Source organism: Maylandia zebra, linkage group LG1 (assembly GCF_041146795.1).
Source record: "Maylandia zebra isolate NMK-2024a linkage group LG1, Mzebra_GT3a, whole genome shotgun sequence".
NCBI classification, from domain to species: Eukaryota; Metazoa; Chordata; class Actinopteri; order Cichliformes; family Cichlidae; genus Maylandia; species Maylandia zebra.
In genome coordinates this window covers 16,915,711-16,937,669 of record NC_135167.1, presented here as the reverse complement: position 1 = coordinate 16,937,669, position 21,959 = coordinate 16,915,711, and the positions used below count along the sequence as shown (strand labels likewise).

The 21,959-nt window shown below is 38.8% G+C and overlaps 1 protein-coding gene across 8 annotated transcripts; it reads right to left on the bottom strand.

Annotated features, from left to right (window-relative positions):
* Positions 1-1,438: 1,438 nt before the first annotated feature.
* On the bottom strand, positions 1,439-21,949 carry ppfibp2a (PPFIA binding protein 2a). Of its 8 annotated transcripts, XM_004539409.4 has the most exons (24): positions 21,871-21,949; positions 20,688-20,935; positions 17,073-17,159; positions 15,934-16,047; positions 14,151-14,282; positions 12,271-12,567; positions 11,886-11,978; positions 10,579-10,690; positions 10,353-10,385; positions 9,077-9,138; positions 8,365-8,443; positions 8,089-8,213; positions 7,896-7,963; positions 7,753-7,813; positions 7,383-7,521; positions 6,339-6,462; positions 5,127-5,255; positions 4,709-4,859; positions 4,401-4,512; positions 4,043-4,131; positions 3,746-3,868; positions 3,174-3,299; positions 2,873-3,061; positions 1,439-2,785 (listed from the first exon to the last, which is right to left on the bottom strand). In XM_004539409.4, exons 1-24 carry the CDS (start codon positions 21,932-21,934, stop codon positions 2,564-2,566), a joined length of 2,979 nt encoding a protein of 992 aa, XP_004539466.2. In that variant the 5' UTR covers positions 21,935-21,949; the 3' UTR covers positions 1,439-2,563. The 8 variants fall into 8 exon arrangements, with proteins under 8 accessions (XP_004539466.2, XP_004539467.2, XP_004539469.2 ...); XM_004539410.4 differs by lacking the exon at positions 10,353-10,385; XM_004539412.4 differs by lacking the exon at positions 12,271-12,567.
* Between the last annotated feature and the right edge of the window lie 10 nt (positions 21,950-21,959).

Sequence of the window (21,959 nt, the reverse complement as noted above, 5' to 3'; positions counted from 1 at the left end):
ATGTAATGTAAACCATGATAATTTACTAACACTTTTTTCCCCCTGCACTGCCATTAACAAGTAACTTGGAAACCAATAAATGTCGCAGACGCTTTCACTTAATTAAAACAATAGATATCATATTGCAAGGTAAGATGTCAGTCATACCACAGTCTCCTGCACATGGCAATTTACTGCTAACACATTATGAGGGAGGGTGACACAAATAATAGCTATTAAACTGTCAGCTAGTGCGGGCTGGATCACATTACTGAAATTAGCCTAAGATGCTCTATTATAAACAATGCCACCCTCTCTTAACACATGAATGCATACTACAGATAAGCTCACACGCATGCACTCACACTATACTGTGGAGAAAATAGCATAAAATGACTGACGTAAGCATTGGACAAAAACTCAGAGATTCCACAGGACACCAGGTCCGGTATCTGATTGATGATGTGATATCCTCTCATGTTATTTGGATAGGTATAACAACAGTGTTCCAATTCATACAACTTTACGTGCCATTCCCAGTGTAGGGAAGTACAGACATACTATAGCTCATATAGTAAACTATCAGCTGAGGCAGTGTCACTGAATTAATAAAAATAATATCAACCTTGAGAAATCCCTATAGCTCAAAATGTGAAAACTGAATACAATTCTTTTTTTTCTATCTGAATCCTCTGTGCTGCACCTCACTGAGTCAACGTGAAGTTTCAGCGCTGCCAAGTTTGCCACAATGCAGTATGCACAGGCAACACTGACATCTGCTGGTTTAAAAAAAAGCTCAAATAAAAACAAAAAAACTTTATTTCAACATTTTCTAAGCATGAATGCTAAAAAGCTTTATGTCATAAACATTAGATACCTAATATGCATCATTATGAAAAAAAAAAGTTTCTTTATCACTTTAACTTTAAATCTGTAATACCTGCTTTCTGAGTCCTTACTCCTGCATCCCTCTAATTTCCATTTAACATGGATCAATTGAGTGGTGTTACACTCTTGTCAGCAGGATTAATTTATTTATGAACCTGTCATTTATAATCATTGATCAGGGTGTTCTCTGTTAGAGAACTAATGATATGCAAAGGTAAAAGATTCACTAATTATTGTGTTTGGTCTAATTGAGGCTGTGTGCTTCTGCAGGAAGGTTAAGAGAGAAAATGACTGCTGCCCTGACTGCCAGCTCCAGAAATGCTGGCAGAATCCTAGTGAATTCCCTAGCTCTGCAACCGTGTGCAAACACACCAACACTGAGTCAGTTATTAAGACTTTATTTGGAACTCTGACCAGCACTGTCACTTTCTAGGTCTCATTTAGAAAAAAGACAGAATTAGATGAATTTAGGCAGTTACTCATCACCTGTGAGCTGCTATATCACCACAGCCTTAGTTTGGTTGAACCTACAGATGAAGGCATAAATGTTGTTTAGTTGTATAGCCATAGATGCATTCAATTCAATTTTATTGCATCAAAGTCAAACATTGTTAGCATCTTGATCTTCAAGATTAATAGACAATGGATTTCCCTTTTCCTAAGGTATTATTACAATAGTTTTGGGATGGGTGGTTCGTGAATCGGGGCGGGTCAGAAATAGTTGCCATGGAAACTTTACAGAGTTTCCATTTTATTTTATTCTGACTTTACAATAAAGCCACAGAAAATTTTTCTGCAGATAACAGTTACTTCACAATGACTGCATATATTTACCCCTATATATGCTTTAGAGGATGCTTTAGAAAAAATATTTTAACTGTGTGAAAACTATACAACTACTCCAATATAGAGAACATTAGTTCTTTGATGAATTTATTAAATCGTCAACAAAATCAAAACATGCACTATTGCACCATTATCAGCTCCATTAAAACAAATATTCAGACTTTCTCCTGATATCAATTCCTTGTTTCTTATTAAAGTTTGACTGTTACTGGGCAGTCTTTAGTCTCTTTAAGTCTTTAAGTATCAGATGGCATCACAAATTATTGGAAACTAGTGTTATGGATCATTTTTTTTAAATTAAATATAATACAAGTTTTAATTACTGCAAATGAGGACAAAATTGGGTTCTAGGTTCCCATAAACCAACAAGCCTTATTTCAAGCTGCAAAAAAATGTTTAATCAGATTTATACAGAAGCCTTAAAGGTAACTTTAAACATTTTGAAGGTAGCTGATCCATTATTACACTGTACAAAAATCCACATGTGCAACAAGAAAAGGTCATCATTATTCTTACTAAGTCTAAAGAAGTCTACATACAAAATAGTTGATAAAATGCTTAAAAGCAAAATTGTAAGCCTTGGAATTCCACTGTATAAGGAATGCAGAGTAGCTTTATTAAAACAATTCAAACACTGGCATTAATCATCACCTTCTTAAGATGAATATTATCTAATTAGATAAACATTAACAACAATTAACAATTGCTAAATACTGCATCACAGCCCTTTCAGCAAATCACAAAGCAGATGCATCATGGGTAAATGTCTGCATTAGAATTTCCGCTGGATTTATGAAGTCACTTAGATATATGTGGGGTGGGCAGCATGGCGTTCCGTGCTTCATTTTAATTATTGTTTGGGGCCATTAGTTTGAGCTTTGATACCCACTTGTTCCTCCCGCTCAGCCTGTCTGTCCAACCTGGGGCTGAGGCCCCTTTGTGCTGAAGATGGCAGGCGAGAAACTCCGTTTACTGTTAGTGCTCCACTGTCTATCGGGCAGATATAGTCCGCAGATTCATCAGGCTTCCTCTTTCTGAGGTGACTGAATTGAGTGAAGCCCAGCTTCTTCGGCTAAAAACACACAAAAGGCCAATGTATTAACAAATAATGTTGATTATAGGCTGCATAGTATTTCACTGATTTAAATAGTGCTCTTACCTTTACTTTTGCGGTTGTAGTGAGGGGCACATGGCCCGTAGCATTGCCATATTCTCGTTTCTCCTGCATGGCCTGAAGCCCGACCAGAGCAGAAAATGCAGTTGCGAGATGACGACGGAGCAAAGTCTTTTGCGGAGGAATATTTAAAAGCAGGGCCAAAGTCTCTGAGCTGAAGCGAGGCTCCAGAATCTATGTTTGCCAAAGATAAAGGCAACATAATGAACTCTCTGCTCCCATCTAGTATAAGCACATACAACTGGTACGATCACAAAGAAACGAATCACAAATTTACATGACTTACAATCAGTCCACCGTGAACACCGCTGCCCCGTAGATTAGGAGCATACTCAGCTAGGTCAACTGCTCTCAGCCACTCCATCACACAATGGTTAGACCACTGCACTACTTCGGAAGGAGGAGGATGTTTCTAAAAGCAAAATTTAAAAAGAAATTAAAAAAAACCCCACCTTCTATTATACATGTACGTGTGTAAAACTCATTCTAAGCACATTAAAGAAATACATAAACAAATAGTCTTGAAGGCTTTTGAAAGCAGATATAAAATTAGATGCTTTATCTTGACAAATATTTGACAACTAATTGTCGCCATCTTGTGTGAAATGGATGCGATTACATCAGCCAGAGCATCACCTCCTAAATGTCTATAGAAGCTTGTTATATCTGAGCTTCAGCTGTTAAGATTTACAATTTTTTTTGCAAAGAATACTGGATAACATGAAAAAGTAGAGTAATTGTTACATAAACTCAGGTGACAAAGGAAAGTAAAAAAAACAAACAAACAAACAACATAATGTGTTGATTCTACAGCACTCGGAAACTCTATTTGAGGGACACAGCTTTCAAAAGTCCTACCTCCTCCACTGGCCTACGTCGAAGACAGTTTGGGTTGAATTTATTGGCATGAAGCACATGAATTGCGCACTTAATACTAAGATGGTGGAGTTGGCTGGTAACCTTTAGAGTCAAGAGATCATTCTGTCCGAACAGGAAAACAAAAAAGACATATAAGCATGAGCACAGTAGAAAATCTGTCAATTCATTATAATGCACTTTTTAGGGTTTTAAGTTATATTTTAAAGCCAGATGAATGCATTTGCAGGCCACAAATTACAGAAAATCTAAAGCAGTATGTGTAAGATTAATCCTTACCACTGTGAGATATTGTATCATCCGACCATCTATTCGAGCTTCATGGAACTGGTCTTTATACTGTGGCAATCCAATATCATCCAGCCAGCCTGAATTGGTGTGTAAAATTCAAAACAAAATCCGTCAACTTCATTCATTCACTTTAATGTTGCTTCACATGTTTAAAGCATGTCCACTGGAACTGCTTAGTTAGAAGACATTTAAGAGTTTAGAGGGAAGGTTAAAATTGCATTTACAGTTACAGTTGTTTTTGTTTTCTTTGGTTTAATATTCTTGTTGGTATGGCATTTGTAGATCTGATTTACATGTGAACACATAAGCCTGAGAATTTGAAATAATTCCACACAAATAGACTTACGGGTGACCCAGATGTGGTCCAGCTCTGAGGACTTCTCTATAGCTTTAGTGGTGAATGCGCGCAGAGCGAGCTGCAACTTCTTCCTGTGCAGTGGATTCTTCAGACCCATCTCCTGAGGTTACAAAGAACAGTTTGTCTTATCACACAAATACTGAGGTATTTTCATTTTCTCTACACGTGCAATTCTGATGAAGTCTAATATTTAGACATAAAAATGAATTTTAATTTATGATATAGAGTGTAACTTATTTCAAAATTTGAGATTTGGTTTTTTATGTAAATAGCTTGTAAGGGGTTTATATTCTGACCTTCTCAAAATCCTGAGGTGTGGCAGACAGAAGTGTTTGTCCATTTTCAACCCACTGTCTGGAGAGACTAACGTACTGGCCCAATCCATAGTCCTCTAGCCAGCCACACACCTGCTCCTTGGTCCACTGGCTGAATGGAATATTCATATCACTGATAGGAAAGAAGTTTTAAAAATGAACGTTAAAAATTGTTATTTTATTAGGAGAAGGTTTTTTTAATTGCCATATTTTCAAGTATTTGTGGTAATTTTATTAAACAACAAATTAGCCAATAGTCGTGTTTCATTGTAGCCATTTGGGAAATGGTGATGAAGAGGATGTGGCATGAAAACCACAGCAGAATATTTTAAAACAGCAAATTACAAGGGTCAAACATAACCCTTAAAATATTGTATTACAAGATCAGATAGCGTTTTACCGTGCTGAGTCAAATGATTCAGGGGTTCGGGTCAGTCTGGGACCAGCAGTCGCACGCAGTCCCCCTCTTCTAAATTGCCCAGAATCTGGATCTGTAGCGGGAAGGCCTCCAGACTGTGTTCTTCTAAGTCTGTGTGGAGAAGAGAAAATTATGTGACTGGAAACACTGCCAGTTATTAATTCTCAAAGTAATGTTTTTAAAATATACAGTTATGTTGAAAAGAAAGCTTTCAAGGTACTCTATGCAGTCCTATGAAAGAGTAAGTACACCTCAACTGCTTCCATAGAAACCAGTAACAGTAACCAGAGGGCCAGTAACAGCCAGATGCTGTTTATCAAATGGACTGGACTAGCTGCTCATAATAAAGTGTGAGCACCTCTGTAAAAGGGAAAAGTTTAGGTAGTTTGCTGGTCTACAGCAGTCAAGTGCATTGATCACAAAATGATTTAACTCCTCCATTACAGACAAATGTAATGTCATTTGTCTGAGACCTAAAGCTAAACCAAAAGTGAGTCATGCAACAGGACAATGACCCAACCACAGCAGCAAATTTCCAACAAAATGGCTGGAAAAAGAACAATAAATCAAGTTGCTGCAGTGGCCCAGCCAAAGTGCAGACCTTAACCTGACTAAAATACTGTGGTAAGACCTTTAGAGAGCTGTGCCCACAGGACTCAATGAACTAAAGCAACATTGTAAAGAAGAATGTGCCAAAATTCCTCAACAACAATGTGAAGTTATTGTTTCTTGTTTCAAATAATATACCAAATCACAGGGTGTACTTAGTTTCACAGGACTGCAAGAGTTTGATAAATCTTTTTTATGTGACTGGAAACAGTTATCATGTATTTTTTTTAATCCAAAAAAGAAAACAGAATAGCAAAAACAGAATATATTGTAAATTTAATTTATCAATTCAGTAACACCTTTTTCCAGTAACAGCTAAAAAAAAGTCTAAAAGTAAAGAAATAAGGCAGAGTGCATACAAGTATTTTTTATAAATATATATGTACATTTAAGACATACATCCTATAAACCATTGGGTACATGCCATGTTCACATAATTTAATGTGTTAATCAATCAATCATAAATGTCCAAATCAATCAAACGTTTTTGCATTTCTTAGTTGTTGGTTTTTTTCCAGCTATCTGGCAGTCATTTAGGTTAATGCACTGTGTATTTGATGTATTTATGTATGCTCCCAAACTCACTTTCCCCAGAGTCTCTTGAAACTCCTGTTATTCTTCATGTATTCTGGTGAGCCCACAGCTCGCTGGCCAGAATGAACAGGGGAAGTGTCACTTGAGGTGCTGTCATCACCTTTCTCTGGCTTTCCTTTGGGAGGATACAAAAACCACAGTAAATGTTATGTAAATTACAAAGTAAAAATATGATCCAAAGTGTCTTCTACATGGCCAGTTAAACCATAAAAAAATTAAAGATGCATTTGAAAATTTGAGTTTATTCTGATAATATAAGCAGACAAAGCTCCACTGTAGTCCTGCCAAATAAGTCACATTTGATTGATTGCCTCTATGGATGATTAAGCTGTTTCCTGTAATTTTGGCACGATCAGCGTTGAACTCCTGATGATGATGGTGGTGACTGAGTAAAAACCCATAAAAAGCTTTTTGTTTTTTTCCTACATTTTCATAGCAAAGAGGACATTAAGAGCAAAGTGGTGCATGCAGGGTGGCCGGCTGCTACACAGTGCTCTATTCAGTAGAGAGACTCAGGATACAGGCCATTGAGTTCAGCAAATAATTCATCAGTTAATGCCCCATGAAAAAGAAAGGGATTAGAGGCTAAATTTTACAAGGTCTGATCTTTATGGTAGAGGTAGAGGCTACAGACAGTCATCTCACTCCTGCAGACTGCAGCAAAGAGAAATCAGGGTGGGGCTCAAGTTAAAATTGGTCAGTCATGCTGTGGATGGGTGGAGCTGGGATGAATGTGGTCAATCAGAGCAAGAGAGAGGGCGTGCTCAGTATGAAAGTCTATACCATGATCCATCTGCTCTGTCAGGAGGCTCTGCAATTAGCTATGATCAAAAGTAGCCTGGTCGACATAAAGTGGTTTCCTCCAAATATGAATACCGCCTTTACTCATGGGAATTACAAGGCTATCGCCTTCTCCATAGAAATGGAGAACGGATTCTGCAGTACACCAAGGTTCATTACAGAACACCAGCCATTATATAATAAATAACCATAAGCAGGAGTCAGGAAAACTTGATTTAATATGCTGGGATTTACTTTGGCTTGAGTCTCCGTCTTCACTCCCAGCTGGAGACCTTTGACTCTGTATTTCACTGCTGCTGTCTCCGATCCCATTTTGTTCTGACAGAGAGGAATTCACAGGCAGCGTGTGACTTCTCATTTCACTCGGGCCAGTCTGGATGAACAGAGTAGATACAAACAGAAAAGACAGTGACTTTTCTAAATGATAAAAGAAATCTGTGAATATAAATATAAATACATCTGTAAATGTATAGTTAATTGTGATTCTCTTATGCGTTCATCAGAAACAGTATAGCAGATCTTAAACTATAAAAGAACTAAGCAGGGAAGCATTGTGAGCTAAAACATTCTTCATATGAATTGTATCACATTTTAAGAAATATACCTTTTGCGCACTTCCATTTGTTATGTCATTCATGCTGCTTGATAAAGTCTGTACTTCTGATCTGTGAAGACAATCACAATCGATAAATTCAGTCCTCCTAAGAAATATTGGAATGACCCTTTAATGAAAAGCTGCTGCACTACCTGGAATCGCTGTCTTTCTGGACTGATGAAATCGATGTCTGCTGGGATGCAGAACTGTTTGTCGAAGCCTGCGGTTAATAAACATTTTAATATACAATTAAAATAATTAGGCTGTGCTTATATTGAAATATTTAAGGAACTAATCGATCAGCTCTTTTGAGACCAGCAGATTAATTTATTTTTTTGCACCCACTTCAGACTTCACATCCTCCGATTTTGCACTCGAGGTGTCACCATTCTTCATCAGACCCTGCTCTTCTTCCTCACTGCTGCTTGACAGGCTCCTGCCATTCGACAATGTGCGGACAGCAGATGGTGCTACAGTAACAAAGAGAAGGATTTTGTATTCCACTCAAGCAGTAGAATCCATTTCTCTTTAAAACAATAACGCATGATGGGCTTCATCACACTGACGCGTCATAATATAAGCACTGCAAGGGAATGATAAAGCACTGAGTAAGCTGATTACCTTGCCTTGCTTTACTAGAGACCTCTCTGAACTGTCTGCACTGGTTCAGGAGCAGAGTGAGCTCTTCAATACGTCGGTCCTGCAGAAAACAAGGTAACAAGTGTCCAAAGTCCATAAAACACAATTAAGATGTTTATTTAAGGTTAGGAAACACCCATATGGACTACCTGCTTCATCCAGTTACTGACCGATATACTGCACAAATGTTTTTCCTCCACCATATGGCCTTTAGATCAAAGTAATGGATAGAGATTGTGGTAACCAGCTGCATGGAGTGTTTGTTTTTTGAAGTGGTGCCCATGCCCGGTTTTGCTATGGTTCTCTTAATGTAGCTCACTCCAAAATTAGGCTTGGCAGAATGAGGCCTGCTTAAGTGTGGCTTTTCCTGAAATGGCCTGCCTTAGGGTGTGGGTACGTGTGTGTCTTCGCTGGTGTGCCACATGTAAGTCAATGTCTGTGGGTCTTTAAAGTCGAAAATACACTTGGAGGGAGAATACAAAAGCCCCTCTGTGCTATAAATGGTTGAAGGGGTGTTGCCTCTTCAAATGACACAGCCCAAAAACTGTTACACTATAAGCTTCGAAGAAGCAGTGATGTTAGCATATCCATATACAGGCCTGTAGGACAGTAAACTGATGACAATACAGATGGTAGCTTTTACTCTATGATCACAGCTGGGAAAGGACAGGTTTACAGGTCACCAGAAACGTACCTTTTCATCATTGGCAGCTGCCAGTGATTTCATACCACTCCTAAGCTTCTGCAGTTCTTGATCTATAAGGAGAAACCCCAACACTGATTATAAATCTGTATAGGCTTCTGCTCGTGTCATATAAATTTTGATATGAATAGATCTTTTTAGTAGCATATAGTTATTTAGAAAACGAGGAAAGGCGCAAACACATAAATCAATGATTTATTCATCACGAGAGTTCTCCCAACCATTTATTTTTAAATTCATCGAAGACTTTTTTAGCCATCAATCATAGTTTGAGTCTGTGACCACCTATTGTGAGAATATGATTAATACTGAGTTTTAGTGACATTCAGACTATCATTCATGTTTTTATTTCCTCTTGGATCTTTTCACTGTATTGGTCTTTTAACAGGTTTCAGTCAGAAAGCATTAAATAGACTTCAGATAGTGCAAAATGCAGCAGCCACACCTCTTGCAAGCACCCAGAAAACTGAACATATTGCATAAGTCTTAATGACTCCACACTACTGCCCAGTATTGATTTTAAGATTTTACTTATTAGCTTTAAAGCCCTTCATGGCCTGACCCCAGAATCTATACTCAAATTGCTCTTCCCATGCCGACCGGTGCGCAGCCTCGGATCCTCAGGCAGAACCTGTTTCCACCACACGCTCAAAGACAAAAAACTATCAAGCGTGTCTTCTTTTAAATCACTTCTAAAGACTCATTTATCGCGTAAGGCTTTTTCATAAATTTTATCCCTTTCGGGTCCCGTTCAAGAAAGGCATCAAGTGTAAAAACTCTGCCAAATTAATTTTTTACACTGGAATCACACTATTTCCTATTCTTATTTTTGATGTTGCACATTAATAAGTAAATTGTTATTGATAGATTTATTGTTGCTGTTGTTGTTATTATTAGTCACAGACACATCTGGGCACGCAAACACAGGCACTTTTGCTGCAGCGTTTGCAATCATATGCACAAGACTGCTAGTAAGTGACCATGATTGTACCAAGCAAGTAGCCCAGAGAAGCAGTTATCTATGACAGACAAAAATATTATTTCTTCAGGAATCGATAAAGACAACAAAGAAGTGAAAGGGAGGAGAGATGCATCAAGTTATTGAGGAAACAAGCTGATGATTGTCAAAACTCCCCCTCAGAGCAGAAGGAAATGAAAGATAATGAAACAGAGAAGCATGTCTGAAGAAGGGAAATAAATGAGAGATCAAAAGTAGACATGGCCAGTGGGTTTAGAACAATTTTCATTATGTACTGCTCAGGCTTACATTTGGTGTTTAGTCTCTTCCTGTACAACTCCTCTGAGAGAGAGAGAGACAGAAACTCATAAGACAGTTTACTTAGGGCTGAGACTGGCTTTTTCCATAGTTGTTACTTTAACTGAAAGTGCAAACAAGAGTCATTAACTGTGTCACCTATCAAGTTGGGTAACTTTGAGTGAGACGCTGTTGTTGGCAGGTCGGCTGAGGGCTTGAGGCTGGCAGCTTTGCTTACCTCTCTCTGTGCTCTCTGTGGTTAAAGAGGGTCTGGCCAGCAGCTGAGAGTGCAAGCTCTCAATCTCAGCGTTCTTACTGTGCAGGAGCTGCTGAAGGCTGCTGATCTCTGCCTGTGGGTAACACACAGCGAGAAATAAATGCCAGCAGATGACGTGTACTGCATGTGCTCTTTAAAGATTAACACCTAAAAACATTTCCACATTCATAAAAATAAGATGTATGTATGCATTTCAAGTTTAAGTGTCAGCACATGTCCTCGAGTGAAGCCCAAAACTTTTTTCCACCATTGCTTATATATGAAAACCCACAAGAAGGCACGTAAATATCACTTCTCTGATGTTTAGAGTACCAAATGTTAGGTCATTGCTATCTGGAGTTTATAGGTTGTTTTGAAGCAAGTTACAGAAGGAACACACAGATGGTAATGAAATTGACTCAAGCTGATCTGTTTGCCTGTGTTTTCTATCAGCATGCGTGTGGAAGCAAATGAGCAGTGGAAAATAAACTTCATATCTCAAATACTGATCAGGACATTTGGCCCTGATGCTAGTAACCAAAGTGTCCACCTGAGAACTGCAAGGAAAAATGTTTCTATAAAATGTAGCATTTATTCATTATGCTATTCGGCAGGTTGCAATATGTTTTTGAATAAGAGTATATTAAATTATAATAATTATTGTCAGCCTCCCTTGAGAAATAAATACCCTAAAGCCAGTCAAGGTGTAACTATACAGCTTGCCAATTACCATTTGCAGCAGCTTGTCTGTTGTGAACGAATAGATCTATAAGGGAATTAGCAGACGTGCCCTTTGAAACCAGATTTGCAAGGAGACCAAACAAGTTGACACCATAACAAGGCATATTTAGCATTTAGACGTGTATAGTTATTGTACCACAAACATAGCAAAAAAAAAAAAAACACAGGGAGAGATGTAAAAATAATGGGAGTGGTAGAGATTTTATCATAATAGAGGACAAATGGTGAGAGCAAGTAAAAATGGGAAAAGTCTAAAAAGTTAATATCATTAAATCACTCCAAATTACAACAATAATGATTAAAGAGCTATTATTAGGTATATTTCTATCATGCTTTAACTTAGAAAGTAAAATAGCTTGCAGAGTTCCCAAATAAACATAGGTGTCTGAGAATGGGAGAACATGTGCAAAAAGGAATGACTCACTTAACTGGCAGGAACATCAGATTGGACAGCTTTTAGGAAAGCTGAGTGGACAGTTAATGGTGGAATTTGGGAAGTGATGGTGTAGTGCAACGTCCACACAGCACATAGCTGAACTTTCTTTTACCTTTGTTGCTTTGAGTTTCTTCTCGTACTGTAACTTCTGATCCTCCAGGTGTTCGACTTTGTCCTTGAGAATCCTGAGTTCCTTAAGCAAGCCCTGTAACAGAATGTGTGAGAAAATGAAAAAAAATTATTTTACTTTTAAAAGAGGATTTATTTATTTTTTGTTTGTTTGTTTTTTTTCACACAAGACACAGCACAGTAAATGCAGCTCTTAACCGTGTCAGGCACTTATTAGTTTTGCTGGTTTTTCTATAGCAACATAAATGCTGTTGAGGATGTTTGGTGAGCGGTTTCATTTGCATCTAAACCTAAGGATCCCACACACCAGAGTAAGACAACGCATGCTGTACGCAACAACAGAAGTCATGCAAGTAAGCTATGCCTACACTTTCTCCTCCACAGTAGTACTTTTGCTCTGCATCTGAACTGCCCTCTTCCAGGGTAGTTGTGTTTCCATCGGCCCCGTTTGGAGTGTCCTCCAGTTTGTTCACTATCCCCGAGGTTTTGTCACATGGCACCCCCAGGTTTGAATCCTGGCTTTCAGAAGACTCAGCGGGGCACTCCACAGGAAGCCTGCTGTCATTTGGGATCTCCAGGGCCTTTTTCTCCTGGATCTTGCTATTGATTTCCTTCTGAAACTGATATATTTGCTCCTGCAGCTCACTAATGAAATTCACTACAGTCTGCCAGATGTAGTGGGAGAGAAAAAGATTGAGAGAAATGTTTAGAAAGAAAAGATGAAAAATTGTGGGGCAGGTATCTGTCTGTCTGAGTGTGAATACAGTATATATTAGTAGAAATTAACCTTTTCAACATTTTTTGATGTATTTCAGGTACATATGTAGTCTTCAATAAATACATGTTTAAACCTTTGAAAAACATACGTCATTGGTTGGTTTCCCAGTGTCAGTCTCTTTTCAAACGGGCATTGCTAAGCAGCTATTTATGTTGATCATAACTATATCGCCATTTTCAAAAACAAAATTGTTATTTGCAATGATACATTTCAGTAGGGGTGAATAATTCAGAGGTGATGCCTGTCAGTGTTCCTTCAGAAAGCAGCCAAGCAGCCGAGTTATGCTGGGACTGTGGACAGAGGAAGTCTCATTTGAGGTCCAGTACAGCGGATATGACAGATGATCCAGAGCGCCTTGATGGCTAAATTTAACTGTGAGCTTGCTGGCTCTACAGCAAGGAGGCATGTGTAGAAGCATGAATATGTGTGGGCATGTTTGTGTAGTAGAGGCAGCACGTGGGAGACCATTAAAGTACATTTATTTCTACTCTATTTATTCTAAGCAGCTGGGAAAGTTGGATTTAGAAAAGCAAGTGAGAATTAAAAACGTAACTGTAAATTAGTTAAAAACTGCAATCTGCTAAAACACATAGTGCTTTACTGTGGGTTTTTTTCCTGCTTAGAAATAACAAACTTTACAAAATTCAAAAGTCTTCAAATGATCTTTTTTCCAATATGGGGAGAAGGACCTACTCAACCAGTAGACACCACTAAGAATAAAATTCTCTGGGCCGAAGCCTACACACACTCATATTTGGCCTGTCATCCACCATGCCTGAAGTCTTCTAACCTGAGGACACAAAGAGTCTTTGACCAGGAGTGTTTTGACAGTAACTACATACATTACAGTATCCTGTCTAGTAACACTCCTGCTTTCCCTGCTTTCTCTTTCTAAAGTCGACACTGAATGCTCAGAGGTCTATTGGTAACCTAACACAGTAGCCTTAAGCAAATACAGGATTCAGTTGAGACTGACAAAAAAACATTAAACTCCTTGGATACTTTTTTTTTCCTGTAGACCTTTCCCAGGAACAACAGAGCTGGGCTTTGGTTTAATGTTTCCTTTCATCTGTCCAGAATGTGTTTACGGTCTTCCATAAAATCAGCAGCAGACTTCAAGGCTAGATCCATCAGAACACAAAGCAGATTTTTGTGTTTATCTCGTCATACCAGGAAGAGTTCAAATTTCCAGGGACTGAAGTAAAGTAGAAGCTGATGAAGATTTTAGATAATCTAATTACTCCTGTCCCCACCATTTACAAGGTGAAATGATTGATAGCCTACCAATTAAATTGAACAAGTGAATCAACTTTTGGTCGTGCTTAATATGGCTGCTTTTTGCTTTTGGGTATATATTATCCAAGAGAAAACGACAAAGTTTTACATTGCTGACTTTAAAAAGTACATTTAATTGGAGTGTAAATATCTGGTGATAGGAATTTTCCTGTTTAATTTAGTGAGAAGCCATACCTCTGCTTTGTGCTGCCTTTCACCCCCATGGCCCTGTTTTCCTTCCATGTCTGCCAGCTTTAGTTTCAGGTAGGACACCTCCCCCATAAGACTCAGCTTCTGGTTCTCCAGTGACGCCCTATGCAGGAGTTCCTGTCATCAACAACATTCAGCAAGAGCATGAAGCAACACAAACAGACATACACAAATACATTATCCCCTTAATACTTACTGAACAAAGCCAACATTAAGCATGAGACACAGCGAACTACCAGCTCTGTAATGACAGTCCCTTCTGGTTTTAGAAGCTGTTTGAGAGGCTAAATATACACAACCCATGACCACTATTTATAATGCCCATTTCACAGCTCACTCAAAACACACAGCACTGGTGGAGAGAGTGTGAGAGAGAGAGAGGTGGCAAAAGCATGCCAAACATCCTTGAACAACATCAAAATAACTTAATATCTTCAACAGGTGCTTTTGTCCTGTAAACAGCTGCCTATCAAACCCAGTGCTAAGAGAGGCTGCCACTAAATGGTTCTGCGAAAGTCTGTGCTGAATGGCTGACAGGCTTGAGAGTCAAGCCAGACTATGCGGGCAGATGTATAACTAATTTGGTTGATGTCAAGCAGGTGCTAAATCACTTAAAGCCTAGAAATAATCATCGGAGGCAGGCAAACTGTACGTATGGATACATCCATTTAAAAGGCTGACTTTGGAAAGTATCTGAAATTCTTCCAGAGTGCACATGGAAAATATTAGAGCTTTGTCACCAGAAAGAGATTTGCGGCTCAGGTCCAAAGCCTCATAATGACCATGTCTCCAAGAAACCATTCCCGGCTGCCCTTTGATACTCTGCACACTCGGGCAGCATGGCACAGACAAGTAGACATTGCAAATCAAATTCACAGCTAATCAGGTAGCTAAGAAACACTTCTGGCACTCTTGCAATTTGTCAGAACTGACTGAAACAGTAGAATGGAGCTTGCACTGCAATATAAGAATAAAACATACTACCTTGTTCATTTTCCAATGTCTGCATGAAGTAAAGGAAACCAAAGTGTATTCCTTTCATGGATGCTGTGGTTTCAGTAAATTTTCATACGTCTATTCCATTCAGTGTTCTCGCCACTGTTTAACAAAGTCCTTGAAAGTATACACACTTGTACACTTGTAACTCTTAAAGGAGCACCACCTCATTTTCTTTTTTCTCCAGCCCATCTCTCCACCTTTTTCAGCTGTTCCTCCTTCCTCATTTGTTCCTTTCTTCGTCCCTTCCACCCTCCCTCTGTTGTTTTCTCTCTCTCTCTCTCTTTCTCTCTCTCTCTCTCTCTCGTCTCCTCTCCCTTTGTTTCTTACTCTTTTAATGCCTGTTTGCAAGCAGTTCTGGTGGTTATAGATTAGGGGTGTGGCTACTCATGCTATGATCACCTGCCCAGCCCGACTAGTCTGGCCCTGCAGGAACCAGACAGACATTCTGAGACGCTGTCCTGGAATGAGTCTGAGCGTCCTAAATATTTTGGTTGCTGGGGTAATCTGCAGCCAGATGCACTGGAATCTGAGTAAGGAATTTCTTTCCATGATGCTGAACTCATCCCAAATAACATTCTGAAGTTTATGAGAAAAAATTAATTAAACGATAGAGGGACAGTCTGAGGCCCTGTCCCAGTTAATTATATAGGGGTAACAGTATTGAAATAATAACTTTTCATACCTTATTTTGTTCCAGCAATAAAAGTCAAGTATTTAGTACAGAGAAGGATTTGACAAAAATGAGCATGATTTAAGGCCAGTTGAATACCTGCTGTAACATTTCCTCTGTGGAGTTGAGTTTGTGCCGATGCTCCATCAAAGAACTCTCTAAATCGCTGATCTTCACCCCCTGCGCTTCCACCTGGTCTGTCAGCACACTCACCTGTGTGTTTTTGTGAAGGTGGATGGAAAGATATTGGACATGAGGATGTGTTTTCTAAGCAAAGGCTGGAGAATAAAATGGTTTTAACATCGCTTAGATGTGAACTTTATCACACAAATACAGCCTGGGCCTAGCATTCTTCAGGATTCACATTTTCTCTTTTACTACAAAGTTTCTCACAGTGCACTATTTATTAATATCAGCTTTTCTCAGTTAATGACTGCTGCTCATTTTTGTTGACATTTCCACATCTGTGCCAGATCAAACTGTGTAAACATTTCCTTTTCAAAGAAATGAAGGTTTTTTTTGTGCTTGCCACACTTCAGTGACTCCAGCAATTTCAGCAGAAACCAGGTTAAATTTAAATCTGCAGAGAAACTATTAAGGCCACATAATAGCTAATCATATGCCAAAAAGCTGGCCCAACCAGCCAACTAGAACGGATTTTCCAAAGAAATGTTTCGTGCGCGGGCTGAAGAAACAAACAGGGCATCTGACTTCTCTCACACACAGCTACAGCACACAAAGGTGCTAGCCTCAACCTGTCTAAGACACACTTGCCGAGCAGTCTTGAGTGCTAAACACACCTACACCTACACATTCACTGGCAAACAGATCACACAGAACAAGACATTCAAGTGTTGTAACAGCACCAAACCCACTTTGAAACTGTTACTTCACCCACAAGTTGAACAAAAACACAATTACGCAACACTTCCAACACAATACTGAGACCTACCTTTGTCCTTTCACCTTCCTTCTCTCACCTCTATTCTCTAACACTGCTATCTGATACGAGCACTGATTAGATTTACTTCCTACTGAATGTGCGGTATCATGTGCCCATTTTCTTTTCTTTTTTTATGCAGAATCATACAGTGTGGAAGTGATTCAACTTTATTGTTAAATATGTTGCCAGTGCAACAACCTTTTCATAGGTCATATACATTTTATAAACAGAACCCAATGGAGATGTGTTCAAGATGCATGAAACAAGTGAAAAGCATCCAGAGAAATTTCTGTACCTGTAGAATTAGTGATTCTTTGTCTCCTTCCAGACGGGACAAACGCTCCTGGTAAGACTCACTGTTAGCGTTTGAATGGAGGTTTACCTTCAGAATACAGGGCAGCAGTTAGGCTCACTGGTTACACTGCTAAGTGAGAGTAGCAGCACAGTGGGTCAAATCTGTCTTCCAGCACACAACACACACACACACACACACACACACGTACACACACACTTTGTATTGTGTCTAATGTGTGTAATGTGTGCAAAGACTGTAATAGGTTTAAAAGTTCTTATCTAGCATTAACATTTGTGTAGAACATTTTTTACCAGCTGATTACTGGGGGGAAGTGTTGGCTGACGTCTGAGTTCTGTTTAGTCAGGGATAATTCAGAACCTTTAGTGTACAAGCGCGGTAAAGAGCAAACAAATGAACTCAAAGATCAAGCCTTTCAACAATACTCATAGGGACATTATTTGTACAGACTTTTTAAACTGGAGTATATAAACTCAAGCAGTTTGTGATAATTTATTTTTTTTAAAAAGTATAGTCTTTCAAATAGTCCACGCATCATATTTTTAGCAGTATAATATTTGAATGTATTTACAGACTTCTTTTTTTTTTTACCTGCAAGGATAATATATCAAAATAACATGTTGCTTACAGTCTTCTTGCTTCCTGGCCTGATTAATTGTGTTAAGTTAAAACAATACAACCCTGACATTCAGGTCATTCTCCTAAAATATGTGTTGGGACAGGAACAAATTGTTAGGGTGCCTGGGTCGTCAACCCAGTGTTTTGTGTTTTTGGTTCTTTGATTTTGTTTATTTCATTCTATTCTAGCTTTGTCTTATGGGTTATAGGATTATTTTTAGTTTAGGTTCTCTGTGTGGGTATTGTTAGAGTTTTAGTATTCTGGTTTTCTCTCTGTGATCCATAGTTGCTGTCTCCCCTTCTGCTGTATCCCCGTGTCAAGTCTGCATCTCTGTGTTATTTTTCCTGTTTTACTTTGAAAGTCTGCGTCTCGTGTTATTGTATCAGGTTTTGCTTCCTTGGTCTCGTCAGCCCTGATTTGCCCCAGCTGTGTTTCCCTCCTGTTTCCCATTCCCTGATTGCTCCCTCTGTGTATTTAAGCCTTGTGTTTCTCTGTGTCAGTGTTGTGATCTACCCACATTTCATGCTGTTTGTTCTAGTCATCTGTCTGCCAGTTCAGGTTATTGTTATTTTCAGTTTAGTGTTTGTATTCTCAGTTTTGGCAGTTCTCTGTTTACCATCTAGCAATAAATCTGAGTTTGAGTTTGCTTTCTTCCTCTGAGTGTCTGCGCATTGGATCCTCCTTGCCATCACTACTGCCTGCACACAGCCTCAACATGACACAAATAATGCCATGATAATGATATGAATGGTCTCCATGTTGTTTAGATCTATACACAGCGTTGAAACTTATCTCCAGGTGTTAAAAGTCCATATATGTTCTTTAAAAATAGCATTACTGAAGCTATCTGAAGCTTCAAATCAGGATTATAGTTGATACATTCAGAAAAAAAGACTTTTTGAGGCTATCTTGGGAGTAACTGGAAGAATAATTTCTTTTAACAGTGTTCAAAAGTGAGCAGTCATTTCTAGTTTTTGAATCTTTGTGTTTTCATAGTTTTGATACAAATGTTATGTTATGTTGTTTTTTATGCAAAAACAAGCTGAAAGTAACATTGCATTTTCACACAGTATTATGAACGTTAGTAATAGCTATACAAACATTTTTAGATCACCAATTTTCCCCTTGCAGATTCTTAAAAAATACCAAACATATGATTAGCTTGTAGGATTGGCATGAAAAGGATTCCTATAAGAATTCAGTAAGAATTCACCAAATGGGGGCAGTGATAAGTAATGACTTTAATGGAAGCAAGATGGTATGTGCTATCCAAAGACTCTATAGGTTAAAGAGTCAGGAAATGATCTCACCCTGTTTATCCATTTATTATTCTCAAATAGTTTAACATATGACACAGAAGTAAGCTCACTAGTCAACCTCAGTTTGCTTCACTGTTAAAGATTCTGTAAAAGTGTTTTTTAGCTTCTTAAAAACACTTTTTGCAACCAACTTTTTTTAAACGGAACATTGAAAAATTGGAAGATTTTCTAACAGTCACACTTAAACTAAATGGAAAACATTTTTCTAATCACATACCAGATAAAGACATTTGGTATTTTTAATGCTTCATAGTCATTGCCCCCTTTTCTGCTCCACAAGGGACCTGTGTGTTTAAGACGGCATGTGTTCTGCAGCACACCTCCTTAGTTCAAAAACTAAACACATCTTCCCTCAAATTATCTACCATGGCAACGGCAATTATACTGTAAAAGCAACAACACTGCAAGAAAATAAACAAACAAGACCCTGCAATTTTGGTTCAGTATGAAAGTAAGAAGAGTGGACATGCAAGTGGAAAACATCTTACCTTTCTGAGCCAGGCAAAATGTTTGTAGAAATCAATATCATACTCCATTCTGCAGGCCCATTACACTGCAGGTCTGACTTTTAATGTTAAAAACTGAAAGAATTCAGCCCCTGGTAGAAACCAGAACACAAAATCCATAGCGTTTTGAAAGAATGGCTCTTTACTGTGCTGCACTCTCTATCTCCTACTTTTATAGAGCCTCCACATTGCAGTTGCAGAGTGTGCAGAGAGGATCTAGGTCCGTGTGGTTTGGAGTCTGGGCTGCCTGAGACTTAGAGCTGAGCTGAATAAGTCAAACTATGCCAGTTGGCTGTACTCCCTTTCTTTCTTCTTTTCCCTTTTTGTACTTCTTTTTAACTGCCCCTCTTTCTTTCTCCTGTTTCTCTAACACATGTACTCAAACTGCTACAGTGTTTACCACAACTCAGCATTTCTTCTGCATCTCATGTATGATCATTCATCTTTTTCTGCCCTGACTTCCTTTCTCTGGACTTCTCTCTGCTTGTCTCCAGTATTCTCTTGCACTGTCTTAAGTACCTTCCAGCCTAGCTAATTTTGTGGGGCTTCCTAAAGGGGAACAGGGGAGAGGAAACTTTTTGCCACACATGCTTGTCAGATGTGGTGGAGAGAAAGAAGTCAGTACAGGCAAAGCAGAAGGGGAGGGGGGCACTATAGGACACTGAAGGGGAACAAGAGCATAAAGTTTACAATATCGAACTTCAGCAGAAGCATAGTAAAAGAGGGAAAAAACTGTTGAAGGACAACTCAGACAACTACTGCAGAAAAAGAAATGAAGGAGATAAGGGAGAATTAAAAAAGAAAACAACAACCAAAAAACAGTGAGCAGCTGCTTGTGCTTTAACCAGTAGCTCTGGATCTCATTAACAGTGCCATTTGCTAAAGATCCTGCTTCCAGCTCACTACTTCTTCACAGACAGGAAAAAGCCCTCCAGGTACTGATGGCCAGGATCAAAGACAGCCAAATCATGCAGCTAATAAAATCCATGTTCTTTGTAGCGCTAGTCCATGTCAAAATATTAGTATATTTATCAATTCAGTTCTCTTAGACATTAACTTGTAAATATTTCATACTGAGCTATGGATTTGCATGCTAGGTGAGGTGTTCTATAACTGTTATAGATGGGTGACAAACCTGGGAATCAGTACTCACCCCACCTCTTCCCAACCATTTTAATATAATATCTGCAGTATCATCAGATACTTGTTTCCTGAGAGCATCCTGTCCTTCCTCATTCCCCTGCCCCTCCAGCACTGCCCTGAGGGCCTCAGTCAGCTGAAGAGCCTTGAGGACAGGATCCAAGGGTGGGGGAAGGGTCAACTGTTGACTGCATTCTGGAGACTGATAATCTTTGACATCTAACTGCATACGAGCAATGAACAGGCCTTCCCCCATTTTCCCTAGGGACACATGAAATCAATACTGTAACATTCACACACCTTAATTATTTAACCATCCTACTAACTTCTTGGGTATTTGTCTTAGTACACAACTGATTAAGTCAAAGTTTCTAGGAAGTGCAAGTAAGAATAGTTCCAGAAATGACCTCTTGAGGGCACTAATATGCTCTCATGCAGCTTGCTGAATGTAAATAGCATCATACTTTGACTGTGGCTTCTTAAGTCCACAAATTAGAGGTTCAGCATGTAGTAGCAGTTAGTGTAATCACCATGTCTAAACTGCAGAAAGTTGCTTTCCACATATAATATCTGAAGTTAAATTAAAGGGCAATAATACATCAGGACATATGGCAGACATGGCCAGATGGTAACTTTGTAAATATTGGTTTCTGCTGACAGAGTGTGATCATTAGTTATTGCACGTGAAATGGTTTTTCGCTGAAGCATGATAATGATCGAGCCGCCACCTCTATTAATAGAGCCTTGTTTTTTGACCCTTTGCAACAGCACCACTATGGCTGTGACAAAGAGCAGCGACTCAAATGTATCACCTCTGCTAGAAAACACAGTTGGGAAGAAGCCAAAATGTAAGTCGTGGTGTTTGAATTTAGTATGCTGTGAGATTTTCAAACCGATGAGAAATATTAAAATTGCATAAGTATGAGAAAGAATTAGGAAGACAATTGCAAAAAGAGGCAAAGCTGTTATCTCATAAAAACTAGAACTGTTTTCACTTTCTCTAGACTTGTCTCTCATGCTCTACAAATGCTTTAAAACTCTTTTATCTTTATCTTTAACTTGTTTTTCTTCTTACTATGCAAAGATGTGAAGAACTCACACTCAAATCATGTGAATATATCTGGTTTTACGCAAGCCTGCAATTACAAACTGGGAAGTCTTTTGAATTTCAGATAACATGAGCAGGGACCTCTTACCAGCAATAATGTCATCCATTTGCTCCAGGGCAGCCTCCAACATATGGCTGGCATTCGATGCCATGGCAACACGCCGTCTTATAAAGAAG